This window comes from Miscanthus floridulus, chromosome 6 (assembly GCF_019320115.1).
Source record: "Miscanthus floridulus cultivar M001 chromosome 6, ASM1932011v1, whole genome shotgun sequence".
Lineage (NCBI taxonomy): Eukaryota > Viridiplantae > Streptophyta > Magnoliopsida > Poales > Poaceae > Miscanthus > Miscanthus floridulus.
Window position 1 is genome coordinate 128,882,330 of NC_089585.1, and position 25,696 is coordinate 128,908,025.

General features: G+C 44.7%; 1 protein-coding gene across 1 annotated transcript; it reads right to left on the bottom strand.

Moving 5' to 3' along the window:
• Nucleotides 1-13,022: 13,022 nt before the first annotated feature.
• On the bottom strand, nucleotides 13,023-15,988 carry LOC136456947 (BTB/POZ and TAZ domain-containing protein 3-like). The gene is made up of 5 exons (XM_066456964.1): nucleotides 15,005-15,988; nucleotides 14,769-14,899; nucleotides 14,282-14,585; nucleotides 13,555-13,871; nucleotides 13,023-13,405 (listed from the first exon to the last, which is right to left on the bottom strand). Exons 1-5 carry the CDS (start codon nucleotides 15,344-15,346, stop codon nucleotides 13,225-13,227), a joined length of 1,275 nt encoding a protein of 424 aa, XP_066313061.1. The 5' UTR covers nucleotides 15,347-15,988; the 3' UTR covers nucleotides 13,023-13,224.
• Nucleotides 15,989-25,696: the final 9,708 nt, after the last annotated feature.

The following is a 25,696-nucleotide window of genomic DNA, read 5'->3' on the forward strand; positions in this document are numbered from 1 at the left end:
ATAATTAATGTTTTATTAATTATAACAAAATCACCCGATTGAGATAGAGATAGATCAGCATCATATCATCTTAATTGGTCGTCCTTTGATCTGGTATCGCTTCAAATCTTATAATTGATGGCTTAATTCCACTAGATCAACTGTTTTATCTCTATTCCAGTCAAACATAGTATGTATCCAAAGACATGTTTCAATCTTGAATAAACTCACTAGTTAATAAGATCTAATCTAATGACACTACCATAGCTGCATCGATCCGATTGAACCTCACTGGTAAGACTTTAGATTAGAAATTATCGATTAGTGGTCTTATTCATGATCAAGATATATACTCTGTTTGTTTGCTATGACTGCATCGGCTATTTTAGCCGATTTGCCTTTACTCTCCGCATATAGCATGTTTTCATGAATCTGTCCACATACAGATAGTTTTATAGATTCTTTGGCTTTAGTTTATTATCATAATCATAGCTGCATCGATCCGATCGAACCTCACTATTAATGATAATAGATTAGACTCAAAACTATTTGTAGATTCATTTCTATTAGACAGTCGAATTGTTCACATGTTATACTCTTTTCATCAGACTTATCGGCTCGACGCTTTATATCGATCATGTTCCATTTAGCCGATGATGCTTTCTGATGTTCCATGAGCATTGATTATTTTGATTCGTATCATTATCATTTAATATTAGCCGACAATCCTTGATTTAAAGATCTTCATTTCTTGGATACGCTGGATATTGACTATTTAGTCCATAGCCTCATTGAATCGGCTATCTAGCTGTATATTTGGAACTATTTGGTGCAACACCGACATGTTCCACCTTAAATTACTGATAAGATTTTCTCTCCTTGTTAATTGCAGGTCAAATTGACTGGCACATCAGTTGGGTTTTCAGAATTGGCTGGTTCTGTGTTGAAGCCAAGCATATCTCTGGTCTCGTTCCATTCAGATCTTCTGGCTTGCTGTGTGTTGATCACATCACCATATTTTTGTGTCAACAAGATGCAAATGAGAGATCCATAATTATCTAACCTAAGCTAAAACACTAAAAATAAGGATCAATTATTAGTAAGCTTTTCTGCAAAAGTTAATCTTGATTCTTGCTATAGACTTACCTTGATTCCCCATAAGCCTGCATATCCTTGTAGTCTTTCCCTTTTGTCGGTTAAGTCTTGTTGAGTACCTTTGTACTCAGGGTTTGTTAAACCCTTGTTGCAGTAGGAGAGCCAACAGTAGAAGATTTTGTTGTGCATCCTTGGGCAGGGTGAACCCCCTTTGAGTGTTGCATAGTGGTACCTATCATTCTACCCTACTGCCTAGTTGGCTAAAGCTTATAAGTTTGTAATAACCTAGTGAATAATTTGTAAACTTATGGTTTCTAAGACTTCCGCCATTTACTCTAATGTAACCTAGTTTTATATATTTGTACAAATTGTTGTAATACTGCAATGTCTTCTGTAATGGATCCTGCTCGAAAGAAGAAAGTGGATGATTCAAGATTCCCTGAGGACACCCGATAGACTTCTAGAGTTGTCTGGCTCCAGTGTGCAGCAATCAGAAGTCTGTAAGACAATGATAGGCACATGTGGGCCATATAATTCGGGTGGTTCTACCACAATCATCCTCTTCTCTTCTAATCTACAAAGAAAATGTCGGATAGCCCCAACAAGTTTCTAAGCTGAAAGCCCTAATTTGGTTTTAGATATTGATGAAACCTATGTGTACTAATCCTTGTCATTAAGAGTTGTGATTGAGATCGGGTTGTACACACTAAGTGATGGAGCTAGATGATGGTCATGGTGATGGTGGTGACCAAAAGAGATGATTAAGTGCTCCAACTTCGAAAAGAAGAAAGAGAAAAAACAAAAACCAAGCGTTGATCAAGGCAAAGGTATCAAATACATTTTTTATTTTGGCACTCAAGACACCATAGAGGGTGTGAGTATGTTTAGGATCGATAGCCGTATTATAAAGAGGGGAAATCTTTGGCTAAACAGTTATCGAGTGTCACTAGGTGAAATGATTCTTTCATATGCATTAGGGACCTAGTGTGCTAATAGTTGACCCTTGAAAAATGCTTGGAAAATTGCTAACACACAGGCACATGAGTTGTACACTTTATGGTTAGCAACTTGGAAGCTAAGGGTGAAGTAGTTTGAGGAGATAGAAAAAGAAAAGGAGGAGACTATCAGTGACCGACCCTAGCTCTGCCAGGACCAGACCCTGACAGGCCAAGTCCAATCAATGCTTGGGCTATGGTCGAGAGGGCTAAGCCATGATCGGACCCTGCACGGTGTAGTGACGGGACCCTGAGGTTCTGTGTTTGGTCATCACGCACAGAGAAAGGGTGGCTCGGCCTCGTGATCGGACTGCTGGGGGCGTGGTGCAACCTAGATGCACGTGGGGAACACTGTTCCCATGTCCGATCATGGTGTTGTGGCATGTTGTGGTTTGTCTGGAGAGGACCAGACACAACGGTGAGTCTGGTCACTAGTGATAGGATGCATCCGATCGCTAAAATTCCTCTCTAGATGCTTGCTGGACGCGACCAAACGTGCTGTGGTAGTGAGTCCGGTCATTCTAGCGTCGAGTCCGATCACAACTTTACGTTTCACGCGACCAAGAGACCACTATTGAGATCTAATGCGCAAGATTCAAAGGGGTGCCATGTGGACACCATCCGAGGACTGGACGTGGGTGACCAGACGCTGGGGTGCGTCCGGTCAATGGATACGGTAGAGCCTGCGTGAACCCAATGGCTCTTTGAGCCTTGGGGGCTCTATAAATAGATGAGATACGCCTTGGGTTCACTCTCTTGCACATTTTCATCAGTGATACATCCTTATGAGCCTAAGCAAACACCTCCCACTCATCTCCATCATTGATTCATCATCATTATGAGATTGGGAGTGATTTCTAGTGCATTTGCTTGAGTGATTGCATCTAGTGGCACTTGGGGATCGTTGTGGCTGTAGATTTCTTGTTACTCTTGGTGTTTGCTGACACCTAGATGGCTTGGATCAGCAAAGGAGCATTGGCATGAGTTGGTGATTGTTCCTAGCCATCTCCTAGGTGATTGTGAGGGGTCTTATACCTTCTCCGGTGGAGAGCCAAAAGGTAACTCTAGTGGATTGCTTGTGTCATTAGATTACCTCACTTGTGGGTAGGTTCTTGTGGTGCCCAAGTGGTGGGCTAGGTGTGTGATACCTATTAGCCACTGGACCATCAAGTGTTGGTTGACACAACAGGGGACATAGCTTGCCGGCAAGCAAGTGAACCTCGGGATAAATCTTGGTATCATCTGTTGGTATACATATTGTGATTGATTGTCTCTTGCTAGCATTGGTAAAACTTTCTATCACTTGTATTACATTCTTGTTCACTTGTGTAGTGGTAGTTGTAGTTTGAATAGAGTAGTTCTCTTGCTAGTTAATTGAGTAGCTAGCTTAGCCTCTTGTCATTTGTTAGCTAGCACAACTAGTGTAAATTAGTGACATAGGCTCTTGAGTGTACCTAGAGATCATAGCAACTAGAATTGTTGGTATAGGTGGCTTGCAATCTTTGTAGAGCTAGAGCAAAACTTGCTATCACCATTTAGGTTACGAACCCTTTGCTCTAGTGTATTTGTAGATAATTTTTAATTAGGTTATTCCCCCCCCCTCTAGCCATTTAGGACCTTTCACAAGTAGCTCGTCATCCAACGAGGATGACTTGCTAGCCCACTACTCCTCCGAGGAGGATATCTCCTCTGACGACTAGGTCTTCTAATTATAGTCCTCCTTGTAGCTCCGAGAAGGAGGACCCAGAGGAGGAGGAGCACGAGGATGAGGAGGAGGAGGAGGATGGCGCTGATGCTGCTGATGACGGATGACGACGACAACGATGACTCCGACTCTGACTCCGACTTCAACTCTCCTCCTCCCAAGCGAGCTGTAAGAGGATCATATTTAGATTAAGTAGGTTATAGTTAGTATAAGTAGTTTTAATAGTTTAGGTTAGTTATTATGTTTCTAGACGAGTACAATCATATACTCATCCAAATTGTATCTATCTGTATACAATGAATCAATGAAAAACAAGTTCTTTTAAATATTGTGTTTCCTACTGCTGTTCTTGCTACCTATGTTTGATCCTTGCTACTCCCTAGTCTACACTCCCACTGATTCTTTCTGAAATTGTATCACAAACTCTTGTACTTGAGATTGATAGTCCAGGTTCGTAACATACTACTTCCAAAATGCCACTGCATGGATTTGATCTATTGACTTTTATTAGGTTTTGATATAGAATGCTACTGCGACGAATGTTTTTTCTTTTCCTATATATATATGATTGAAAAGAAAAATCTATCATGTAAGGTTTTGGTTGTTTCTAGGAGAATCTAATAGCAGTTCAACTACTGATAATTGCTGTATTATAGCATTGGATTAGCGTGGCAATGTTTCGGCTTAATATAGATATTGTTTATCTTATCCCGTGCCGTCCATTTGCTCTGTCGATGAATCTGGACCGTCCATTTGGGGAAAAAACTTAGAACTGCCCGGGCCATTCCCAACTCCCCTCGGCCCTGTCAGCAGCATTGGCGGCGGTTGGACCAACTAAAAACCCTAATACAAAGCCATTAGTTCCCCCTACCCGTTGCTTCATCTTCATTCTCCCCACCCGCATGTGCTTGCTCTGCCTCTAGCACCTTGCATTATCGTCGTGGACAACTGAAAGGTCCCTAGTTTGGTTTTGGTAATTGAGTGACAATCTAGGTGGGCTAATGTGTTTAAATGTGAGATACATAGGTGATTAGGTTCACAGGTACACTCATGTGAGCAACTCATGCCATGACGGTGAAGATGGCTAGGATTTGTTGCCAGGCTCACACATGTGATGAAGGAGCTCATTACATATGAGACATGACATTGAGTCATGTAACTAAGGTGGAGAAGATCAAGACAAGACTTGGCTTGATGGACCTGTTGTAAGCAGTGAAGGGCAAGTTGGAGGCTTTGGAGCGATAGATCGCGTGGCGATGAAGCTTGAGCAAGACTTGGCACCGATAGACGAAGGCAACAGTGAAAAGCAAGTGAGGTCAAGATCGATGAACGAACAAGGTCACAGTGATGATATGAAGTGGATCAGTATCATTTGTGATATGGTTGGTGCATAGTGTTTCATCAACATCAGAGGAGATGGAATAGGAATGCGCAAGGCAAAGGTATAACCTATAGGGTATTTCATTTCACCGGTCATAGGTGTGTAGAGAAGTTTATGACCGGGTTTAGGATAGATGGACGTACTATCAAGAGGGGCAAACTTATTTGCATATTAGTCATCTAGTGCCACTTGAGTGATCTAACTTTGCTATCGTTGCTAGGATCAAGTGGCATGAATGAAAAGAGAGAAATATCCTTTGACAAAATATTTGTGAAAGGGCTAACACACATGCATAAGATGGTGAATACTTGGTGGTGTTAGCACATTTGCAAAGGTGTTGAAAATGGAGAAGAAAGCTGTGCCAAAGTGAATGGTGGAGAGCACACTTGCATTGCAAAGAGAGAGAGGGAGCCTTGTGTGCGCTCGGCTTCTCTTTCATTGCATGCACTTTGAGAAGGGTAAAAATAGACAAGTATTGCATGCACTCTAAGCCAAAGAGAGGGAGTGTGTGGCTGCATGCTTGCTTTGTTGACCAAGTGAAAGGACACACCGCGTGAAGTGAAAGAAACGTGTGGCTTCATGCCTAGCACCACTGTGTCCGGTGTAAACTGCCCTGCCAGTGGCGGTGCACCACCCTCACCTATCCGGTGCCACCGTCCCAATTTCCCAGAGACTGACTATTTTGGGACTACGGGAAAATGGGCACCGCCACCCCCTGTCCAGTGGCACCACCCTATTTTTTTAGAGAGTGCTGAAAAGTGGTTTGGTCACCGTTGTGCCTAGGGCGGTGCACCACCATGCCTAGGGCAGTGCCCCACCGCCCTGTCTAGTGCCCTCTGACAGCCAACGGCTAGTTTGAAATAGCCAGTTGCAATTTTACCATTGGGGCACCGCCAGCCCTTGTCCGGTGCCCACACATTGCTATCCGGTGATCGCGCATAAATGTGTTCCAAGGATCCAACTGACTCTATTTGGCTTAGGGGCTATAAATAGAGGTGGAGCACGGGCCTTGGGCTGGCTGTTGAGCACCCTTAAGCCTTGGTGGCTTGTGTAGGTGTGCTTGGTAGCCCTCTAACTCACATACGCTTGATAGTGATCATCTGCTTATGTGTGAGTGTGATTCTAGTGTGAGTTGCATCGTGAGGTTGCATCGAGTGGCACTAGGTGTTCGAGTTGCAAGCTGGTGATGCTTGTTACTCTTGGAGGTTGCCACCTCCTAGATGGCTTGGTGGTGGTCTCCTGTCGAAGCACGCAAAGAAGATTATGTGGTGCTTCGGAGAAGTGATAGTGAGGGGTGTTGTGCTCACCCTGCGGGAGCCACAAAGAGCAACTCTAGTTGAGCGTGTCATTGAGCTACCTTCACTTGTGGGTAGGTTCTTGCGGCGCCCAACGTGTGGGCTTGGTGTGGTGCCAATTAGCCACCAAACCACCAAGTGAACAGTCGACTACAACGGGGACTAGTGTGTTGGCAAGCACGTTAACCTTGGGATAAAAATCACCAGTGTCATCCTTATCTTCGCATTGGTTTGCATCCCCATTACACAAGCTTGTACTTACTTTTCATACACTTGTGCTTGTGTAGTTGCTCTTGTAATTAGTTAGCTTGTGTAGCTTGCTAGTTACCTTCTTGCTTGTGTAGCATAGAAATAGCTCCCTTGTGTAGTGTGATTAATTAGCTTGAGTAGTCTTGTTAGTCACATTGCTTAGTTTGTGTAGCTAAGTAATTTGAGCTCTCTAATTTGGCTTATGTAGCCTTATTATTGAGCATTGCTAGTGAGCTTAGGAGCTTTGTGCTTTTGCTACTAGCATGTGTAGAAGCTCCCCGGTGCTTGAAGTACTAGTGGCATAGGCTTGCGTTGGTTTGCATCCACATTACACAAGCTTGTACTTACTTTCCATACACTATGCTTGTGTAGTTGCTCTTGTAATTAGTTAGCTTGTGTAGCTTGCTAGTTACCTTCTTGCTTGTGTAGCATAGAAATAGCTCCCTTGTGCAGTGTGATTAATTGGCTTGAGTAGTCTTGTTAGTCACATTGCTTAGTTTGTGTAGCTAAGTAATTTGAGCTCTCTAATTTGTCTTGTGTAGCCTTATTATTGAGCATTGCTAGTGAGCTTAGGAGCTTTGTGCTTTTGCTACTAGCATGTGTAGAAGCTCCCCTGGTGCTTGAAGTACTAGTGGCATAGGCTTGTCCGCTTATGTGACCTTGCTTCTAGAATTAGTTAGGTAAGCTCTAGCTAGCCTAGGTACCTTAATTGCTTAATTAGGATCTTTTATAAGGTGCTTGAGAACTTAGATAGATGGGTGTAGTCATGGCTAGACCGATAGTTTTAATTCTGCATTTGTTTCGGTTAGCCTATGCTGTTTAATTTTTAGAAAGGTCTATTCAGCTCCCCTCTAGTCCACCATCTCGACCCTACAACAACGCCCCGTGAAGGTTAGATAGATTCAGGTCACCCCCTAGTTTGCATTTGGTTCCAATTGGTTTTGGGTTCGGTATCAGTTTTGTTCATATTAGGAATTTCTTCATTGCAACAGATGTCTTACTTCAGAAGAAGCTATTTCAATGAGAGCAACCTTGCGTTTTGGCGGCTAGGGGTGGCACCTAGGACCCCAGATGATGTTGTTTGCTACTTGGGGATGGAACATTCACCTGGGGCGATGGTTGATTGTTGAAGCCACTGTTTCGTCACCTTCTCATACCACAAAATTTTACAAGAATCGATGAAGACCCTGTTTGTGGAGAGATTTTTGTACTTTGCAGGACTAGATAGGAAGTGCACTTACTTTATAGATACAATGTGTTCATGGACGGAGATGCTGTCATCTTCGCTACGGTTCACTACCTCATGGCTTTCGGGACCGCATCAACCAATTGAGTACCTTAGCAACTGCCAACCCATTCGACATTAAGTCTTAGAATTTGCGAAACTTTTATGATAATGAAGTTTATATGTACTGATGAAGCCTCTAGATTAGTATGTATGAGTACTGCATAATTATTAAACTATTACTTTGGTTGAACTATTAATTGAATTAGTTGGTAATGATTGTGGTCCACGTGTATGTAAGCACAGAGGATCCAAAATAGGCCTTCTTCTATAGGCGGATAGTACCCTGAACCAGTTGGTGACACAGCATTTTGTCTTGGTAGGAGTGCGAAGGTTTTCCAGGATGTTTTGGTGTCTTGGCGGGAGGTAAAAGCAGTAGACAAAAGACCCAGGCTGACCTCTTCACTCAAAGTGTGCAACACTTTGAACCCTGACTGCTCCATGGCTACATCTAGCTCTAACTCCTCCTAGTGGTCGACACCATCCCAGGGCACCATCGTGAGAAGAACACTGGCTTCTAGCAGAGGAGGCTATAATGAGAGGGGGCCATCCATCCCATGCCATGTCAAGAACCACCCCTACGCATAACAACCACCACTTTTGTGTCGCTGCAGCTTGAAGACGCTTCGAGTGACTGGAAACCCAGGACGTCAGTACCACAGATGCTGCAGGGCAAATAATGTAACTCGATTTCTTTCTTGTTCATTCTGTTTTCCCAATGTAAATGCTAAAATCCCATTGTACTTATGGTATTATTCATCATCGAACTCAAGTTGGCTTCCTTTTAAATCTGAGTACTGGAATTGTGCTTTTCTTAGTTTTCTAAGTGCGCAGTTTTGCTTTGTTTCAATGCCAAACGTTAAAATTGCATGCCTTATTGTTCATCACTGTATCATACGAAGGTCTCCGGGTGGTAATAGGACCTAGCCTCCAGTGATGGTACTGTGCATTCGTCGTCGCTTAGTTGCAAAATTTCTAATCCTGCGTTTGAACCCTCCCACGTGGAACTGATGAAAGTTTGATTCTCACGTGTCGTAAAGTTACGCAGAGAGCAAGCAACCCCTACCCCAACATCCCCCCCCACCGCCCTTCTCCCTCCCCTCACACACATAGCTTTTCTTGTCCTCATTGCTGTTGTTCGCCATTGCCGCTCTTGCTCATCACCACTTCTTAGCTCTTGCTCCACGCTGGTGCACATCATCGGCTTGCCCACATAGATCCACCAGCGAATGAGCTGCTACTGTCACCGGCATTGCCACTAATGTCACCACCGCTAGATCCAAAGGCAAGTGTAATAAGGCCTTACTTGCATCGCCATCCCTTCTCAAGTTTCATCTCCTTACTAATGTTTATTGATGCAATTCCATGGTAGGGTGACCTCATCTCTCCGGTTGGTGGTGTCCTTCTAGATGAAGGAGGCCCCCAACATGAGAAACGCAGTGAATAGACTCTCAGATGATGTGCTTGCCGACATATTCCGCTACCTCCTCGCCCGGTCCTTATGCTGCTGCAAGTGTGTCCGTCACTTTTGGAAGTGCATCATCTTCGACTCCTATCACCGTAAGAAGCTTTCCTAGACTATCATCAGCTTCTTCTATGGCAGCTGGTGGAAGGGCAATCGCCACTTCACTAGCATCACCGGTGAACGACCCTTCTTATCCTTCTTGCCCTTCCCCCTTCAAAAAGTCCTAGTCTTAGATTATTGTAGTGGCCTTGTCCTTTGCTAGTGTGCTGGGCCTGATGGATTACATCGCTATGTTGTCTGCAATCCAGCAACCCACAAATGGCATGTACTACCGCATATCATCCATTCTATTGGTCAGTCTCGCTTAGGTTTTGACCCAATGTCCTCACACTTCCATGTGATTGAATTTATTGAGGTGGAGGGTGCATGCGTAGGTGTGGAGATCTACTCATCTAAAACTACAGCATGGATCTTTAAGGAATTTGAATGGGGCGAGGGTATTGTACTACGTTCAAAATCGAGAAGTGGTTTTCTTAATGGTTTTATGCACATGCTTGAGTACTCTGCGATAGTTGTTGTGGATATGGAGGGAAAGACATGGAGGACAGTTCGTAAACCACGTGGTGCTGAAATGTCCATCCATCAAGCTCAGGGTCACCTATGTGTGTTGTGCTGATTTTCACAATATGTCTTGGCTTTTAGTGTGGATACTTGAAGACTATGGTACTGATAACTGGATATTGACGCATGTTGTGGACATGAAGGAACTATTTGGACACATAAATATTAAAGTTGGTTCTGAGCTTTGTGATGCAGAGTATAGAGTGATTACAGTTCACCCAGAATGGAATTTCATTTTCTTTGTTGAGAAGGATAGAACACTGATTGCATATGACATGGACCACAGAAAGGTTCATGCCATCCATGCTCGTGTCATCCGCTTTTGTAGATCAAGAGGGCGTTTCCATATGAACAGGCATTACTTTCTTATGTTCCCTTGTTCATAGAGTCATTAGCAGAGCAGTAAAGGTGCATTTATTGTATTTCATCATCACAACAGTCTTTCTTCAGGTAGGGAGTTGTTTTCATTCTATGTATATATAGGCCAATTTTGCCTTGTTAACTAAAGGAATGGTATGTTCAATATTATTAATTCTGCTGCTTTGTTCAGGTTGTGGATCAGAGATGAAGAAGAGGGGTTCCATGGTGCATTGGCTACCAATCCGAAGGATGCACTAATTATATTCATTTTGCCTTGCAAATAGGAGTGCCACATAGAAGGAGCACATCTACATCATTTTGTTATATAAGTCTATATAGATCAGTACCTTTAGTATGCTCTACGCACCGCTTGTGTTAGGACATCAGTTGAGAAAGATGTTATGGTAGAGTCCATTGTTATTATAAAAAGTACTCTTGTTTGTGATCATAATTTATGGATGTAATGATTATATATCTGTATGCTTTGTGTTCATAAAGCTATTAAGGGCTCAACTGAATTAGTAACTATTATGAAACCGGACGAAATTCTATCACCATCGGATGTAAGCGTCGTTCATTGTCCAACATCGTCGCTATACGTATGTGTCAGATTGTTTTGCTCTAGCAATGCAAGCAACATGATCACGTAGATAGAATATGATGGTAGCACACGAGACATAGAGATTTATACTGGTTTAGGGCATGGTGCACGCTAAACCCTACTCTAGTGGTGTGGCTGCTCTTGTATTCGTATGCTTAATTACAGGGGTTGTTGCTCCTAGCTATGAGTAGATTGGAATGATGGAAAGATGGATCCCGAGCCCAAGATCCCTACCCTCCTTTATATAGGTAGGATAGGTAGGGTTACAGGGAGGGCAATCGGGCTAACAGACTGTGTTCCTAGTTTATTACAACAGATTGATCGTAGATATTGTCCAGATACGCCTGTCTTGGTTTGCCTTGATCTCCACGTTGGTCAACTGCGTTAGCCCTTGCGGGCCTCCCCTTGACAGCTATTGGGCCGGTAGCTCGGTGGTGATCAGATATACGGGCGGTGCAGGTACCCCTGGCCCATATCTCTGACAGTATGATGCAGCAGGGATCAAAAGTATATCACCGCCGAATCGTTTAGTAACCCAACACTAAGTAAACGATCATCAAAGGCGGATCATGGTGTAAGCCAGCGGTGACCATGACCTTTGTACTAGCGGTTCATACGCTGAAGCGATGGTGGTGTTAACCTCTACACAGTCGTATCGGTCGTCGAAGCAACAGCGAACCCGCACTGCAGACAGTCGGGTCAAAGTACAAGGCGACGATACTGGTGACCACTACACAGGCGGTTGATGTACCCACACGACGGTTTTGATAGCCTCGACATAGGCGGATAATTTGCCAATGCGGCGGTGTTAGTGTATATCCACAGTCGGGCCGTGCTCCAATACGATGGAAGTAAGGACCTTATCACGGATGGAGCATAAGCCAATATGGCATTGTTAGTGTACACCACAGTCGGCCTCAGATGCCGACGGTGAAGGTTATGACCATCACTGTCGACAGCTTATTGCCAAGGTCGAAATTGGACTGCGATGGAGGTTACAACGTGGCTGTGAAAGGTCTGAATGTAGTAGTGTTATAGTGTCGCAGCTGGAGTACTGGTATAAATGACTGCTTTCATCAAACATCGCTCCATTGCCTGTCTCCTAAAAACATGAATTCATTTATATGCCCTAAAAATTCTCATTCACCTCATTCATTGGCCATCCGTACCATTGTTCTTTGTTTGTCCCTCTTTTGCCTCTTCCTGCATTGGCCTCTCAACATCATGCCACCACCCTTCCCGTGTCTCTCGGTTTCGCTCAACACCTCTCTTTTCCTCTCCTCTTCTCTTCATCCTTGTTGCTCTAACTTCTATGCTGCCCTATGCCCCTCCACCCTAACTCGCTCATGCGTTGTCCACCACAATTCTAAAGGCTACTACCTCCACACACATCCTATGTTTAGTGGACAGCCAGATCTGCCACCTCAATGATGATAGGAACCTCTCCCTTACCATGTACATTGGTTTGCTTTACTTCCTCACACCTATCCTCTCCTTTTCATGACTTCTTCCAGTTGTGGCTTTTTTACCAAGAGAATCCATAACATACTATGAGTAAACAAAAGATTTAGAAGACAATACCAACCTCACAGATGCCATTCTCCACCACATATTGATCATATTTAGCCGTTGCAACTAGCATGGCATCGCTAGTCGTCCAAAAATAATTTATTTAATTTAATCGAACATATTTGGTAGTATATTTTAAGTATGTATTCTCTTAGTCTATCTCTAACTTTAATGTTGCACAAAATGATAATCTAAATTAGTAACGGGCAGAGTTATAAGAAACGAAGCACTAGGGACAACTACAAAATAAGATATAAAGAACTCCAATCTAGCACCAATAGACATATTATATTCTTGAAAATGTGCTTTGTACCGGTTCCATAATTTTTTATTTAAAATAAATTAGTTATATATATATTTTAAAATAAACTAATGTTTACCATTTTTAGAAACTATAAAACCACCGTTTGAAACTAGCTAGATGGCCAAAAAAATTTCAATACTAATAGTATGGTGGTAAAAAATTTACTTGAACTATAGATGGATGGTGAAAATAGATATCACGCAACCCAACAACTGTTCTGACGTTTTTTTTATAAGGATGTTCGGACGTTTTGATTCCGGCTCCTCCTGGTTCTGGTTCCCTTCCCGTCTAACATAAAACTCCTGCGAACTTTTGGTGTTTCACATAGGTCCTGCAAGTGGAGCCACGTGGCAACTCCCAGCTGATGTTAGGATTGGTGCATTTTTTCTCCTTTCAGGCATAAAACCCATGGTTCCTCTGCTCCCCAGCACCTTGCACACCAAAAGGTTCCATTTGGTCTCTTCCTTCCTCCCCAGATTCCGCATTTTCTCCTTAAAATGCCTGCAAATTGTAAAAAAATGCTATAAAACATGTGTTCTTGTTATATGAAAGCAAGAAATGTTAGAACATTCTCTCCCCAGTTTCTCTTTGGTAAAATTGCTACTGTTTGGTAGAACCAAACAGAATAACAAAAGATGCGCTGCGCTCACCTGCAGAGAGGAACCTTGCAGGTGTCCGGGGTGAAACACATGCGGGAATGCAGCTCAAGGAGCTGCCACATCCGCTTGCAGTTGGCACAGCCACCAGGCACCCGAACTCTGCAGGTCGAGAAGTGGCGCACGAGCAGCTCGATGCCCTTGCAGGCCGGAAACTTGCAGGCAGCTGCTAGACTGCCCTTGAGCGCTTGATCTCGAGGCCCGATCGTCCTGCATCCGTCTCGGCATATGTGGACAAGCGCCTCCATGGCTTCGTACAGTTGCAGATAGACCTTCCTTTCCTCCATCCTTTTAGCTCTTTCCTGCCTTCTCTGCATAATTTCAGACAGTCACACAAAGGTTTCAAACCACTGCAAGCATTGGAACTGCAGAAGCGTGCAAGTGTTTAATTGTTTCTGCGGTGTGTGCAAGTTCAGACACCGAGAGGCAATTATTCCAAATTAGTAGATACAAAGCAGTAACACATCAAAGATGTACAGTTAAAGCATTGGTTAGAGAACATCCAGTCCAGTCCCTGGAAAACAGACAGGCTATGAATTGAACAGGCTGAGACTCTGAGCAGACAGACTGAAACTCTGAATCACTAAGGGCATTTCCCTTCCTTCTCTTGTAGCTACTGAATACTAAGAAATAGCAAGGCAGGATCGGATGTAATCAAACTATACTAAGATAATCATTACAGAGATCCCTTTCTAAAAAATAATCATTACAGAGAACTCACTGTATCAGCTTCGACAAGAGACTCGAGCAGCTCCTGTTCCATACTCGGATTGACCCGTCTCATTACTTTCCACCCATCCGTCAGAGAGATGGTCTTGAAATCCCCAATGATCATCCGGGTACAGACAAGCGAGAGCCGGGGCGCATCACACAATCTGGCAAGTTGCAGCATGTCTACCACGTTGTCAGGAGCAAGGAAACTCCTCTCGAGTTGGTCGATGCAGACAATCTTCAGAGATGGCACCGAGAAAACATGGGAGAGTACAAGCAAATGCAGAATGTGCTTCATCTGTTCCTGCTCAAAACTTCACCAAAGAAAAGAAAAAACATAAATCAGAGCGTTTGTTTCTTACTGAAATTTGCACGCATCAGAGGAAAACAATCTGCAGTCTCCAGGTTCAGTCACTGGAAACTGTTTGGGCCGAAAGATGATCTTTTAGAGAGCAGTGAATGAATTATCTATACAAATGACTAAATACCAACCATACCGTGAAGAGTAAAGAAATCTGATGAAAACACGGACTGCTTCTGAAGGCGCGCCAGAAATACGGACACACCGAAAACCATCTTTCAATTTAGCTTCCTCCAACATAGCTCTCAGAACAGGAGATTGGACACCCTGCAGAGGAGGAAAAATACGAATTTCCTACATAAGGGCCAAAGCTGCTATGTTCCAGGAACACGAGGGCCAATCACAGGAAAAGATTCAGAGAGCTGCACTCACAAGAACACAGGAATGCGACAGAATTTCAGTGCCGTCGTCTGTCGAAACACGGAGATCAGATTGGTATCCCCGCAAGAACAGCTTGTCCCAGGAATCGATGACGCCTTCAGGGACACGGCGACAAGCCTTCGCCTTCCTAGAACTTCTCCGCGCGTCATAAGAGGTTCCAGGCAAGGGTGGTGGATCAGGGGCATTGCTGCGATGAAGCTGAGCGTTCCGGCTATGATCCGGCGCAGCTTTGGCGCCTGACGAACTATTGGACTCAAGATGGATTTCCAGAGGGCAGTCGATCGCATCTCCGTCCAGGAAGAAATCAGAAGAATCAAACTCAAGGCATTCCATCAACTACCTGGCCTTTGACTGCGCAAGGGGGAGAATGTTAACTGAAAATTACATGAGTTACTCAAACCGTACAGCTGAAATAAATAACTACCACAAGAGAGAGAGCAAAAGTAGAGGCGAATAAATTCGTTCTAAATACGGTATTTGATATTACCTCTGTGCTGGTTATTTGCACTGTTCTTTAAAGCAGCTAATATGCTGCCAGCCACTTCATTTTCCCCTTCCAAGACTAAACGAAACTAGTATATGATTCTGAGAATCTCTGCGAGACTGAAGAAATATGGATTCGTAGTGCGTTCCCCCACGGCCAACAACGAGCCGAAAGAAAGATATACACATGATTTCGTTGATGCTTTTTCCGCATGGCGTCTAAAGGGGAAAATGATGTTCGTTATGAAACCTGAGAACTCCGTTCATCTGAAAACCTTTTACCCAAATCCCGGAAAAAGAAGAAATCAAAGGGATCCAGCTTTGAGCCATTCGACTCCAACCATTTGGGCCATCAGAGGGAAGATTAAGGCAGCAGAGGAAAGAATCAAATACTAGAAATCTGTATTCAGAAACCGCACGAGCGTGCTCACCTGAGAAATCAGTCTGGACTCTGGAGTGAAAACTGCAAAGCCTCTCTGAAAAGAGAGTGAGGGCGAGAGCGAGAAGGGAGCTTGTTCACCACTCACTCACCACCACGTCGTCGTCAGTCCACGAAAACTTTTTGAGCCTTCCGCTCTTGCTACGCCAACTCACGCCAAGGCGCCTGACATGACAAGTGTTCCCTACAAAATGGACTGCCCCACATGACAGTGGCAAGAAGCACGGCGTGGGACCCACGGCAGGCCCAAGGGCCAAGGCCAGGCGTGGAGGCGTGGAGGCGAGACGAGGAGAGCAGACGGGCACGGAAAAGTGGCGGCCTTCACAGAAAACAGAATCGGCAAGTAGCCGGACGTCGCGCCACGTGTCGAGGTGCCGGTGCCGGTGCCGCCCATCAACCCAGTTTTAGGCTGGCGCCTGGGTCCAGGACAAGAGGGCACGGCGCCTGCACTGTGGTCCCAGGCCGAGGGAGAACTTCCCGTTCGGAGCAGTGGAAGAACCTGCTCGTGTGGCGGTGGGCCCACTGGCCGAAAGGGTATGGTCTACAATACGGTCTACCTGGATTGCTCTCTGCCGCAGCGGATGAAGTGAACACGACCGTCCTTGGATCTGCAGCTACAGGAGACAGTCAAAACTCGGAACAATATAGGACCACCGCACATTATCCCAATCCTACCTTCTCTATAGAAAAAAAAAGAGAGAGAATATTTTTTTCCTAGAAAAATACTAGTACTCGTCCAGGCCACAAAAATTACAGAATGAGAAAAAGTTTTTGGACGCCAGCGGAATCTGGACCTTCGTGCATTTTTTTACATTTTTTAAAACTATTTTTAATTATAACACTGTTTTTTTTTCTTCAAAAGTAACATTTTTGGACGCGCCTATTTGCATAGCACGGTAAATTCACGCTGACGCGTCATACATCGCGGCACGGCATGGGGCGGTCAATGCCCGCGGCGACCGCTGACGTGGCAGAGCCGACGCGCCATGCATCATGGCGCGGCGGTGCCACACCACCCATCATGGCGCGGCGAGGCTTCACAATTTGACAGAGCACCAGGAAGTTACCTCACAATTTGACAGAGCACCAGGAAGTTACTCCCGCCCGCCGCGCCGCGCCCAGCGCGCCCTCACCCGACGCACCCCGCCCCGTGCTCCCGCCCGCCACGCCCCCCACCGTGTGCCCGTCCTCCCTCACTCCATCTCCATCTCCCCCTGTCTCGTTGCCTCCCTTACTGCCGCCGCCGCCCCTCCATCTCCCCACTGCCGCGCGCCGCTCGTCCTCGTCGCCGCCCCTCCATCTCTCCGCACTGTCTCGAGCTGTGAAGGACTTTGTTGCGCTGTCCATCGTCGTCCTCCAGAAGGGGGGATTGCCGCCAATCGGTCGGCCATTGCCGCCCTCTAGAAGTAGGCCGCTGTCGGCCAGCCATTGCCGCCGCCGGCCATCTCCTTTCCATTGGTGGATTGTGGTGACCCATAATCTTTGTCGAGGTAATGCTCTTCTGCATCTTTGTCAATTTTTTTGCTAGGGTTAGGATTCAAATTTAGTTTGACTGGATAGAGATTTATATAATTAGTTAGCAAAGATATTTAGTGAAGTTAGTAAACATAAGTTATGTATAGTTTTGCAGTTAGCTAGATATGTATAGTTAGTAAAGTTACTTAGTATAGTAAGTATATGTATTAATATTAGTGTGTTTAGTGTAGTTAGTTAGTATAGTTACTTAGAATTATTGGTATATGTATTAATATTAGATTAGTTAGCATAGTTAGTTGGTATAGGTGTAGTTAGTACAGGTGTAGTCAGTTAGTTAGTATGCACGACAATTTCGATGACCTGATGAAGTTTCTGAAATGCTTTTGTAGATGGATTGTTGTGTTAGAGTTTTCTACGGAGGAAGTGTTAAGAGAGAAGATGGTATGTTTGAGGATATGGAAGATGAATTAGAATGGTTTGATGAACCTCCTCGCTTCAGTGATCTTTGTGACTGTTTGAATGAAAAGTTTGGCGGTGATTATATACTAAAGGGGAGGTTTGATAGTGGAAAGACTAGGGCACACTACGTGCTGATGCCCTTGCGGGACCATGCTCACTGGTCCCGCTACAATAGGGTAATCCAAGGTTCCAATGTGGCCATGGCTGAGGTGGTTATGGAGAATGGGTACAGGATGCATGATCTCCAGGAGGGGCCGTCCTTCGATGATGATACTCAACAAGAATGTGGGGTTCATGTGGAACCAACTATGGGTACTATGGGTTTGGATGGTCAGTTGACGCAGGAGCAGTTTCATTCAAGTCAAGTAGGTTGTATAAGCAATGACTTCGATGTGAACGAGTTCGAACGGGAAGAGGAGGAGCGGGAGGAGGAGGACAGGATCGGTGATGTAGTTAGCAATGATTCCGACGATTCAGATGATGACCAGGGAGGTAGACATGCTATGCCCATACCGGTTGATGCCATGTCAGTACCTGTTTATGGTATGCCATTACCAGTACCAACTGAGGTTTTGCATGCTATGCCGACTCGGGGTAGACTAGTCATAGATTTGTCAGCAGATGATACCCCCTTTGATTCATGGTGCAGAATTAGCGAAGCACAGGAGTATGTTCCACCACCACCTTACACAGCGATAGAGCTTGAGCAACTAAGGTCGATGAACATACCTTTTAGGGGTGTTCCGAACTATAGGGATGTCAGCATGATGGATATGACAGTTTGTGACACCGGTCTCTAGATGTGTAGGAAATCATTGTATGACCATGAGAAAGAAATCCTTAGAAAGGGGATGATATTTAATACTATGTCAGAGATGAAGCTCTTCCTTCAGGACTATGTTGTGTATCACCATAGGCCGTACAATGTCACTCATTTGAACCAGAAGTTGAGATACCATGTGATATGCAAAAACGGTTATATGTGGAGGTTAAATGCACGAAAGAGACAGAGTGATGGGAAGTGGAGGATAAGTAAAGTGGTCGAACCCCACACTTGCCTATCAAATAGGGGGAAGAAAAATCCTCATCAGCTCACTACATGTTACCTTGCCCGTCGTATATTGGGGCTCGGTGATGACAATAACGACATTTCGGTGTCTTCGTTACAATAGTCCATATCTGGATTCGTTAAGTATGGAAAGGCTTAGCATGCTAAGCAAATTGCCCTAGTGATTCGTTGGGGTAGTTGGGAGGAAGCATACAACAGGGTGCCCCACATCTTATGTGCAATGCATTACTACAACACTGGCTTGAAATGATTTATGGACACTGGAGGGATGTATTTTTAGGACCCGTTGAGGCATGTCCTGCATCGTGTGTTCTGGTCATTCACGCAAACAGAACATGCATTCTAGTTTTGTCAGCCAGTCGTACTTGTTGATGCACTTTCCTAATCGGAAAGTACAGAAGCACCTTGATGATGGCTACTGTTGTTGATCCGGAGAACTAGATAGTACCCATGGCTTTTGCTTTGGTAGAGGGAGAGAACAATAAATCGTGGTCATGGTTCATGCGGCTTCTACGTGTACAAGTATTATATGTTTGATCTCGGACCATCACCCACGGCTTCTTAATGCTACAGCTGAGCATATAGATGGGTTCCCGCCTCTAGTGCACAGATGGTGCATGAGACACTTTGCCGCTAATTTCTAGCGATGTTAGAGGAAGAAGGAGGTATGTGACAAGGTAAAGGCTCTATGTTGTGTACGTACAGAGCACCAGTTTAAGGAGACAAAGAGAGAACTAGACAATATGTTAAATAAAGCGAGCAAGGCCTAGTCAGAGGCGTAGATGGAACATAAGGCTAAGTGGGCATTAGCATATGACGAGGGGGGTTTTAGGTATGGCATCATGACCACTAACTCCTCGGAGTCTTTCAACTATGTATTCACCGGAGTTCGATCGTTACCTGTGTCTGGAATTATTGAGTTCTCCTTTCATAAGTGCAACAAATATTTTGTCAAGAGGTAGGAACTTGCGCAAAGGAATATAGCTGAGTAGGGGCAATTTGGAAAGGCCAGAGCAGAACATTTGAAGGAGGGTGAGGAATTGGCCAAGCAACACACCGTCGAGTCGTATGGAGAATATAGTCGCAAGGGTGGCACAAGCTTGGGCGGCGAATGTTATGGTGGATGAAACTACCGAGTTGATCTTGACAAAGTAGAGTGCAGTTGCAACGTCCCTCAGAGTATGCATGCCCCTTGCTCTCACATGATCACGGTCTGTAGGGTTTGCGGTATACCTTTGAGGATCTACCATATATGGCACCCTTGTATCTCCATTCGAACATCGTTAGTATTTAGGAGAGGAGCTTTGAGCCATACCTTGACCCGACACAGTGGCCACCTTATCATGGTTATGACTATGTGTCGTATCTGAATCTAATGAAGGTAGACAAGGGTAGGAGGAAGAAGAAGCGACTCAAGGGGACATGGACGCTATGAGAGGGTATGGCGAAGACATGTACGGAGGGAGAGACTTCAACTAGACCCGTGGTAGGAATCTTTGCTCTGTTTGCAAAGAACCTGGTCACAAGGCTAGCTGGCATAGAAGACAAGGGAAATAGGTGCATATAGCATATATATTATTATATTAATGTTAATTGTTTGCTATGCTATTTAAAACAACTATGTTAGTACTAATTATGATATATGTTTATTCTCTCATTTTGCATAATAGTTTATTTCTTTTACATTTACTTTGTTTTTATGTACTAATGTTCGATCATATTATAGTACTCTTAATGTTTGTTCTAACACATCCATTTGAAATTTAAACCAGGATGGGGGATCATCATCCGTAGTACCCCATTCTTGAGGTGCACTATGACAAGGACCACCGAGCCAAGCACCTATCGGAGCTTCAGGAGGACTTGCTACCTCTTAGACTATGCATGCACTAGTCGCACCATTGGGATGAGCGATACCGGCCATACATACAGCGTGCTGGCTTCCTTGAGATCGCCCGTGTCTTCCACACTGGGCTACCGATTCTCGACCCTGCACTTCTCACTGCTACTATCGATAGGTATGATTCGATACACGTTTGGTGAAGTAAAAAGCATTGATTTGTCTTATTGTTTGAATTAAAAAACTTCTTGTATTGAATTAAAAACCCACAGGTGGATGCCAGAGACCCACACCTTCCACCTTCCTTGTGGTGAGATGACTATCACGATGCAGGACGTGAAGATGATTCTGTGTCTATGGTTGGGGGATCTTCTAGTGACTGGGATCCTTGATAACGATCACTAGATGGACTTGGTAGAGCAGTTCTATGCAGAAGACAACCCAAGGATGAGGATGCTAAGAGAGCAAAGTAAGAATTTCTACGTTCCAAACATTTACCATTTTGACACCAGCACATGCAAGTCTTTGGTTGGTCTCTTATATCACAAATATATGTTATGGTCTAAGTCTATCGTTGATCTACATATTCTGCAAATTATTTTGCTATTTAAATTGAGGGTGTAGTGCATAACTTTTATGATGCGTATTGTCTTTTTCTAATTTAATGTTTATTTTTGTTCCCTTAGCTCTCATGTAATTGTCCTTCAAAATTTTAGGAAAACATCCGGTGTCAGTTCGGTCTGGATAACAGAAAACTTCAGGGCGCCGCTGCACCCAGATGCTCCAGAGTAGAAGATCGAGAGGTATGCTAGGGTGTGGTTGTGGCACTTCTTAGGTGCCTTCCTGTTCCCTAACGAATCAGGTAACACCATCAGCTAGGTCTTCATCAACATACTGAGCCAGCCATGGGAGAATATAGGAGCGTATAGCTAGGGTAGCGTGGTCCTAGCATGGATCTATCGTCAGCTTTGCGTTGCCTACCGACGTAGTACAGGAGGTGCCAACATAGGAGGTTGCTCCCACCTACTACAGGTTTAGTGTTGGGAGCGATGGCCAATTGGGAGGCCCGTTGTTCACAGTTTACCTGTAAGTACATCGATTTTTTATTTTCCTCAAACTTGATGTCGCACTTGTGACTAACTATCCTATTCAATGTAGGCATGGAATCACATGGACATAGGACTGACTGCTCTGTACGTCTGGCAAGAAGCGGAGGTAGTTAGAGGGAACCCGAAGTAGTGGTACAGGCAGTACTCAGACATGCTAGACATCCTGACACAGCACCAGGTAACGACCAATTTGATACTGCTAGTCAGTGTTATTGCTTTTTTATTATTCCCAAAACCTAACTGTAGTTACCTAACTTTTAGGTGAATTGGTGTCCTTAGTCTAGATTCAAGCTACAGGGGTACCTGAGTCCTCGCACTGAGGAAGAGTCGGACAGTGGCTTTTTAACGGACCACTAATTTTCTTCCACGTGGTCTAGATGCACTACCCTATAAGAGTGTATAGGTAGTTCAGAAGATTGCAGCCATGCCCACCGCCGATGTACACAACCAACAGAAAGTTGCACGGGTGCGATGACTATAACATAATAATTTAGAAGTCATGTGCATACATACAACCACTAACTTACATTAAACTTGCAGGTACGATTGAAGGAACAGGTACAAGGAGAAGAATTGGGTCATGATGCATGCGGGGTACATCCATGACTAGGAGAATAGGCAAAGGGTCCTGATCACCGAGAAACCGCCGCACGACCAACGCAACTTCGGCCGCTACCTCCAATGGTTGCATAGGTGTCGGAGCAAAAAGTGACCAACATATAAATATTTGTAGTTTTGTCGTACGTTGTGATCGGAGGTGGCCAAGCACTCAATGACACAGGGTTTATACTGGTTCAGGCAACGTGCCCTACGTCCAGTTTAAGTCGGTCGATGACTTTATTGTTGAGCCTAGGTGCTCGAAGTCTGCAGTGGGGTTACAAATGAGAAGTAAAAAGATAGGGTGTACAAGAGGTCCGGTGGCTCTGGTCGGAAGGGCCGAGAGCGATAGGAGCTCCGCTATGGGCTAAGTGTTCAGGCGTGTGCCTGAGGTCCAAACCTGGTGGTTTTGTGGTTGTGAGCTAGTGAACTTGATCGGTCTAGATTAATTTGTATCGACTTGAATCAACTTGGTCTATTGGGAGAGAGCGCATCCCCTTTTATAGATGAAGGGGATGGCCTTACAAGTGAGAGGGAGAGAGTACGAATGCTTCTAAGCCTTGTTGCCCATGCTGATGGGTACAGGATGATGGTAGGCACCCGGGGGCCCGGGGGCTACACATGGGAGCTTCTGCCAGGACTTCCGGTCAAAGAGGCTATCCGGAGGCGGGCTCGCGACCGAATCGAGCGCTCCAGTTGGAGAGGTGGGCCGGAGTCAGAAAATGAGCACTGTTCCTCCTCGGACTGACCTTCTAGTCAGAGATTGGATCACTCCTCTGGCCTATTGCTCAGGAATTTGGGCCGGCCCATGAGTTGCATGCTGTTTGCTTGGGCCAAGCTTTTGTGGGGAAGCCAGTCCGCGAGGGACCCTAGGTTTATGAACCTGATAATAGGAGTACCCGCACACATATCTAGGCCCCCTACACTAACAAGTCAATTGATGAGGATGAAGACAAGGATGACATCGCTGATGTGTATGACGAGGCGACAAGGATGGAGACACAGCTTCAGAGAGCCCCACTACAGAGATACGTGGTAAGAAATTTGAATTTCAATACAACTGCACGTCGGTGTTCCTATGAATTGTAGTTATACGAACTTACCTCGATTGTGTATGTAGGCAACATAGTTGACAAGTCTATCCAACAAAGTAGTCGTGCGACTTCACAAGACCAGAGGGAAGCCACATGGCATTCTACACTTCTTTGTCGATGTACATTCTATTCTCAAAGCCATGACAGTGGTTAAATGGTTCCCATGACTCATTCATCCGTATTTTCTTTTTTTGTAGAAAGTGAGAAGGAGCTGCAAGAAGCTAGCATAGAATCTCACTATGTGGATACTCCATGGGAGATGCCCTATGACCTGGACCTGTCTAGTTCCTTACGCTCGAGCACTATGCCAACAAGAGCAGGTTCCTCCAACATAATGGCTGCTGGGACCTCTTCTATTTGTACTCTCGGCAATGCAGGCAAGGGTCCTACGGAGCACGATGAGGATGAGGAGGACGAGGACGAGGATGAGGAGGAGGACTACAATGAGATTGGGATGTCTCAGCTTGGTGATGCACCATTTCCTACACAGTTCGACGGACAGGTACTTGAAACAACCCTTCACCATATACGTCACAATTACTTAAACATTGTAAGTAATGATGCCTATATTGTAATTACAGGGTCCTAGTTACACTCAGCGGTATCGTCGGGTGTACCGCCAGCGAGACTGTACTGACGTTGGGTTCACCCCTAACATGCTGCCTTCATGTCCGAAGAGGCAGCGGCGTCCGCGGTACCCATATACTGCTGGGTCGTAGAAGTTCTTTAGGATGACATGATGCACTTGTACTCGGACACCCATATACTGATGGAACATGTAGTATGTCGAGTAATGTCGAACTTATGTATTGATGAACTTGTGTCATAGTTATGACTTGCTGAACTTATGTCGAACAGAGGTATTGTCGAACTTACGATGAACTTGGGACGTGTACAAGTTAGTATTACTAAACTTGTGTATTGATTGTCTCGTGCACTTAACCTTCTTGCTGACCTATTTGTTAAATCAATATGACAAAATAACTTGGCTCATATGAGAACATAATAGAAGTGTCTTGTTCCATTTGTTGCCTCTTTGACCGCCGCGCCATGGCTAGGGGCGCGTCAGCCTTGCCGTGCCATGGCGACTGGTGCGTAAGCCTTGCCACGCCGTGGATGGTGGCATGGCAAACCCATGCTGGGCGCTGGCTAGGCTCCCTTCTGAGCGCATCAGCAGCAGCAAGATTTTGATGCATATAGTTTAGGGGGTTTCGAAAGATCGCAATGGTGAGAACAACTTTTTATTTATCTTTTTTTAAAACAGAACATAGACATGACACAAGGTCATTAATGGTTGGTACAGTCTTCTAGATAATGTTTGGACAAGATAGGCACCAAACTAAAAGGAATATGCGTGCCATCTCTCGTGGCTAATGTTTCCCTTGGTAACACTGGTACTCTACATTGTGGAAGAAACATCTTTAGCAAACCCCTCTATCAGATATGCTTCATCAGGACACTATAGAACCAGCCCAACTTCATTGGTCACCAAGCATCTGTCGCCTAATGCTAGTAGGCACAATGAGACACATTAAGACCCAAAAGTAATACCTGAATATGTAACAATGACAAAAGCAAAAGCATTATATATCGAGAACGTAACAAATACATGCAAATTGCAGCATTGTAATACCATTTTTTGTGGCAAAAGTTTTATATGAGATAACACAATGTCTGTTATAAAAAATAAATAGTGTTTGTTACATGGGTACAATACATAAATAGTTCAAATGAAACACAATGCAGCACCGAGAAAGTTCTACTACAATACAAATACAAAATCTAAAGCATTGAACTAGCACACCTGTACCAATCCTCTACCACACATCTACCAATCCTCAGTCTGAAACATACTGAGTAAGCAACTCATCGTCCGAGTACCATTCCTCTATCACTACCTCGTTGTTGTGGCTATGCTCACCTGCATTGCCCTGATCTACCTGTCGCCTGTAGTAAGCTGCCTCCGCTTCATCTGCGGCCTCTGTGGCCTGAGTCAGAAATGCATCCTCCTCCACCTAGCTCATGTGGCTAGGCTCACCTGCATTGCCCTGATCTATCTATCACCTGTAGTAAGCGGCCTCCGCTTCGTCTGCGGCCTCTACAGCCTAAGAGAAGAA

What these genes read in the sequence shown, in the direction of transcription:
- LOC136456947 (XM_066456964.1), bottom strand. Translation starts at nt 15,346, where the DNA reads ATGGAATGCCTTGAGTTTGATTCTTCTGATTTCTTCCTGGACGGAGAT. An exon ending in AGATTTCTTTACTCTTCACG is followed by an intron (nt 14,586 to 14,768) that starts GTATGGTTGGTA and finishes TCTTTGGTGAAG; the next exon opens with TTTTGAGCAGGAACAGATGA. An exon ending in TGCAAGGTTCCTCTCTGCAG is followed by an intron (nt 13,406 to 13,554) that starts GTGAGCGCAGCG and finishes TACAATTTGCAG; the next exon opens with GCATTTTAAGGAGAAAATGC.